The sequence below is a fragment of the Rhagoletis zephyria genome, unplaced genomic scaffold (genome assembly GCF_001687245.7).
Source record: "Rhagoletis zephyria isolate East Lansing unplaced genomic scaffold, Rhagoletis_zephyria_1.1 Rzeph_scaffold_30113, whole genome shotgun sequence".
In the NCBI taxonomy this organism is placed as follows: domain Eukaryota; kingdom Metazoa; phylum Arthropoda; class Insecta; order Diptera; family Tephritidae; genus Rhagoletis; species Rhagoletis zephyria.
The window spans coordinates 1-4,439 of record NW_016187169.1 but is presented as its reverse complement, the minus strand read 5'-3'; the positions used below and the strand labels follow the sequence as shown (position 1 = coordinate 4,439).

Genomic DNA, 4,439 nt, shown 5'->3' with positions numbered 1-4,439 from the left:
TACAGACATTTTATATGCAAAAGGTTTAAGAGAAGGTTAAAAAAGGTAAAATCTTCATTTAAAAATGCGCTGGCTTGAAACTCATTTCCGAGCCAAGGTTTCTTCTATACTCTCTCTTAGAATTATCTGCAGAATCTGGAAATATCATGCGATTTATTAAAATGCAAACTGATCCAGCCTAAATTAATCGACAATAAAGTCAAAAATTTTAAAATAGTAGAATGTCCTACAATCAGGCATATTCTTGTTTTCGTACGAATCGAAAATTTAAAATTTTTGTATTGAAATTGATAGGAAAATTTCATGATTTTCGATTCGTACGAAAACAAGAATATGCCCCAATATTTTATTTATTTCGCATCTTTGTTTCATTTCGGGGAATGCAAAGTAGAAGGTCCTATAACATTTTTTTTTTAATTCGCTTCTTTGCTTCATTTCAGGGAATTCAAAGTAGAATGTCCTGCAATATTTTATTTGTTTCGCTTCTTTGCTTCATCTTGGGGAATGCAAAGTAGAATGTCCTACAATATTTTATTTATTTCTCTTCTTTGCTTCATTTCAGGGAATGCAAAGTAGAATGTCCTACATTTTTTTTTACTTTGCTTCTTTGCTTGATTTCGGGGAATGCAAAGTAGAATGCTGCATCGTAGTCAGCTGAAAAATAGAATGAATATCCAAACATTATTTTTCTACCGTTACTTTCTGTGGAAATTTGTCTCGGATAAAAATCATATTCAACAATTTTTATTGAGCTTGAGGCCGTTTTTAATGAAAAACTTATTGTGGAAAAGCAACAATAATTTGAAAAAGTGGTAGAAGTGATAGCTATTTCGGAAATCGCCACATTTCCTCATCAGACTTCTTTCAGTAGGATTCGAACCGACGATCCCACTGACTCAGCCAGTTGCTTACGCACGGTGCTAAGTTCGCCTTGTAAATTATCGTTGCTTTTTCCCACTTTTTATAAGCTTTTATTTAACTTGGTCATCCCGCGCAAATCGCGGAAATTTCCAATCGATTTTAAACTGACTTCCCGACAAGTTAGAGACCTTAAATTTTCAGCATAGTTCCAATCACGATGACAATGCAATTTAATATATAAATTAATTCCCCATATGGTCCAGGGGTCTGAATTCAAAGGCGCGTAAAAAAAAAGTAATATTTATGGCTAACAGAGCGTAATTTGCCAAAAAACGTAAAACCACTATAAAATTGTAAACCTGCCGGCGATAGTGTAGCAAAGCNTCCCGGAATCCCGGGATTACAGCTCCGGGATCCCGAGATTTTTACTGATTTATTTTCATATTTTTACTGATTTATTCACATATTTATCTTGATAATTAGCAACTGAACTTTTTGTACGCTGTAGCAAGGCCTCTTTATACATACCTAGCGAAAGTTATCGAACATTTCATCTTTTATCGCACAATCTCATTCTCTTGTTGTTCACTTTGTATTAGTATTCGTCATAGTTTTACGCAAGAACTGTGACAGAGTTGTTCTTATTTTTACTTTGTTGACGTGGTTTTGTGGAAATTGCATTTCTGCTAATATGAGTAAGAGTTTTTTACAATTACTGTAGATATTTAAGAACTAAAAGTATTAATACATTAAATTTCAGACTCGTCAACTAAAGTGCATTACGCTCCGCATAAAACTAAATGTGGCGACACAGGTTCTGTATGGTTTAATTTTTTGATAGCTGACAACGGTGAGCCTACAGCAAAATGCAAAACTTGTGATAAAGTTTTAAAAACGAATGGAGGTTCTACAAAAGGACTTTTAGTGCATTTACAAGTGAGTGTTCCAAAATTAAACAACCATATTTGTCTCTATGCGAATAGTGTACATCGACAAAAGTTCTTTACCTTTAATTTGGCAGACCCACAACATTATAAAAGAAGCAGAAAGAGATTCTCAAACAAAATGCAAGATACCTCACTATTTCTCTGTTAAGAATGAAGATACCTTTATGGCCGCGGTGGCAAGACTGACAGCACTTGATGGATTGCCATTTTCAAAGTTCATAACATCAGAAGAATTGCGTAAGTCACTTAAGGCATGTGGCTTTAACGTACCCAAATCTGCGGAAAGCATCAAACAACAAATGATGGAATTCTTTTTCAAATGTCGTCAAAACGTTGTAGAAGAAATCACGGCCTTGAAAGATATGGGTAAAAAGTTCAGTTTGGTATTCGACGAGTGGACATCAACAGCTAATAAAAGATACCTTAATATCATTGTTCATGGGAAAAACAAATTTTTCAATATTAGTCTTGTTCGGTTGAAAAATTCTGCCACTGCCGCTGCTTGCCTAGATGCTTTAACAGAAAGGCTTAACGCATTTAATTTATCGCTGTCAACCGATATTGTTGCTATTACGACCGATGGTGCAAGTGCCATGGTTAAGCTTGGAAAGAATATTCCACCAACACATCAGCTTTGTTTTGCCCACACAATTCAATTGGCGGTTATCGACGTATTTTACAAGAAACCGATCTTGGATACCCCAGCTTTAGTTGTGTTCGAGACAGACAGTGATGAGGAGGTTGACTTTTATGATGGAATTGCAGTATGCCAAGACAGGGGATTTTCCGAATTTTCCGAAAATTGTAACATTAAAAGAACAATAGAACAAGTAAGAAAAATTGTCCGTATATTTAGAAAAACGCCTACAAAAACGGATATTCTTCAAAAATATGTTCGTTACGATCACGGAAAAGAACTGAACTAATTCTTGACTGTAAAACAAGATGATGCAGCTTACTTGCTATGCTTGAACGCTTTCTCTTGCTCGAAACTTCTATTAAAAAAGCACTTTTTGACCTCAAAATTAACCCAGTTAGTGATAATGATTTTAGAGTGATTCGAAGTGTGGTTCAGGTTTTAAAACCAGTCCAAATGACAGTCGAGGCATTATGACGAAGTGACATGAATTTGTGTAAGGCGGATGTGGCAATAGTGTTTATGTTAAAGGAAATTTCGAAAACGGATTCCGTTTTTAGCAAACAGCTTTTAAATGCACTTAAACTTCGCATCGCTGAACGAAGGACACCGTATTCGACTGTTCTCAATTTTTTAACTAATCCAGCCATGAAATCTGAGCTCGACGAAGAGGATTCTTTCAGGGTTTCTGAAATTAAAAATCAAATTTTGCAGCTTATAAAAAAACTAGCTACCGAACCATTTGATAGTGAGTCAGTCGAGGGGTGTTTTATAGACGATAGGGATAGTTCAGGAGAGTGTTTGGAAGCAAAATTAAATAAAGCTTTAGAAAGTTGCAGTAGCCCACCAAGATCCCAAAAATCCGTAGCCATTCAAGGGTTAGATGACATCCTTACTGGAGAAATCGACTTATTTATGCACGGGGGTTCGCGTGGAACGTACCTGCAAATGGCATACGACTTTTTACTAACTATTTCGCCAACCAGTGTAGAGTCAGAAAGATGTTTTTCCTCAGCTGGTTACTCTTGCAACAAAATACGATCTAGTCTCGCTGACAATACACTAGATGCTTTAATTTTTCTGAAGTACCATCTTAAGAATTAAAATAGCTCTAATATTCCCAGCCCTAGCCACCAAATTAATGTAAACGACACCATCCGTAAATTTTATTCTTTGATGAAGTATTATTTTTTATTTTTTATGCAATTTGTTTTATGCTTTGTTGAATAAAAGTATTTATAAGACATATGAAATATCATGTGATGCAATATGTGTAAATACATTTGTGATGTAAACAATCTATCTTCATGCTTTAGTTTTATACGGAAATTGTTGTTTTATGAAATAAAATAATTTGTTTAACCAATTTGTATTTCTTTTTATTGTTCTTCCTATAAATCCCCAAAAATCCCGGGATTGTTAAAATGCTTCGGGATTGAATGCCCCAGTCCAGGGGTCTTGATTCAAAGGCGGTCAAAAAAAGTAATATTTATGGCTAACAGAGCGTAATTTGCCAAAAAACGTAAAACCACTATAAAATTGTTAAACCTGCCGGCGATAGTGTAGCAAAGCTATTTGTGGCAAATTCTAAATATCAACCAAGTCTAGATATGAACCTCGTTCTAGGAATTAGAAGACTTCAGATGTCGCCCCGACGGAAGCAGTTAAATATTGCGCCTAAATATATGCCATGCTACAGCGGAAATGGACGACACGCAATTTCTTTAAATAAAATTAACTGCTGTTATATGTACATATGTATGTTTATACAAAACGTAAGCAAACAACATTTTGCTTGCCAAGTCTTCTGTTCTCTTTCATTGCAAGTTGAATTATTTTAATATCTATTGCAAAATTTTTTAANGCAACTATTTTTTTAACGGTGTGAAATTTCATAACAAACTTTTTATGTTAGCTTACGAATTCCTTAGATATAGTTTTAGCTGTTTAAAGTTTATGACATACAGCAGTACGACAGTATACAACACCTTGTG

At 34.8% G+C, this 4,439-nt stretch overlaps 1 protein-coding gene across 1 annotated transcript; it reads left to right on the top strand.

Annotated features, from left to right (window-relative positions):
* Window positions 1-1,467: 1,467 nt before the first annotated feature.
* On the top strand, window positions 1,468-3,805 carry LOC108383020 (uncharacterized). The gene is made up of 3 exons (XM_017639392.1): window positions 1,468-1,556; window positions 1,622-1,797; window positions 1,883-3,805. Exons 1-3 carry the CDS (start codon window positions 1,553-1,555, stop codon window positions 2,732-2,734), a joined length of 1,032 nt encoding a protein of 343 aa, XP_017494881.1. The 5' UTR covers window positions 1,468-1,552; the 3' UTR covers window positions 2,735-3,805.
* Window positions 3,806-4,439: the final 634 nt, after the last annotated feature.

Excerpts from the sequence above, each read along its gene's own strand:
- LOC108383020 (XM_017639392.1), top strand. Across the intron at positions 1,798-1,882 it reads GACTTTTAGTGCATTTACAA|ACCCACAACATTATAAAAGA; the intron begins GTGAGTGTTCCA and ends TTAATTTGGCAG.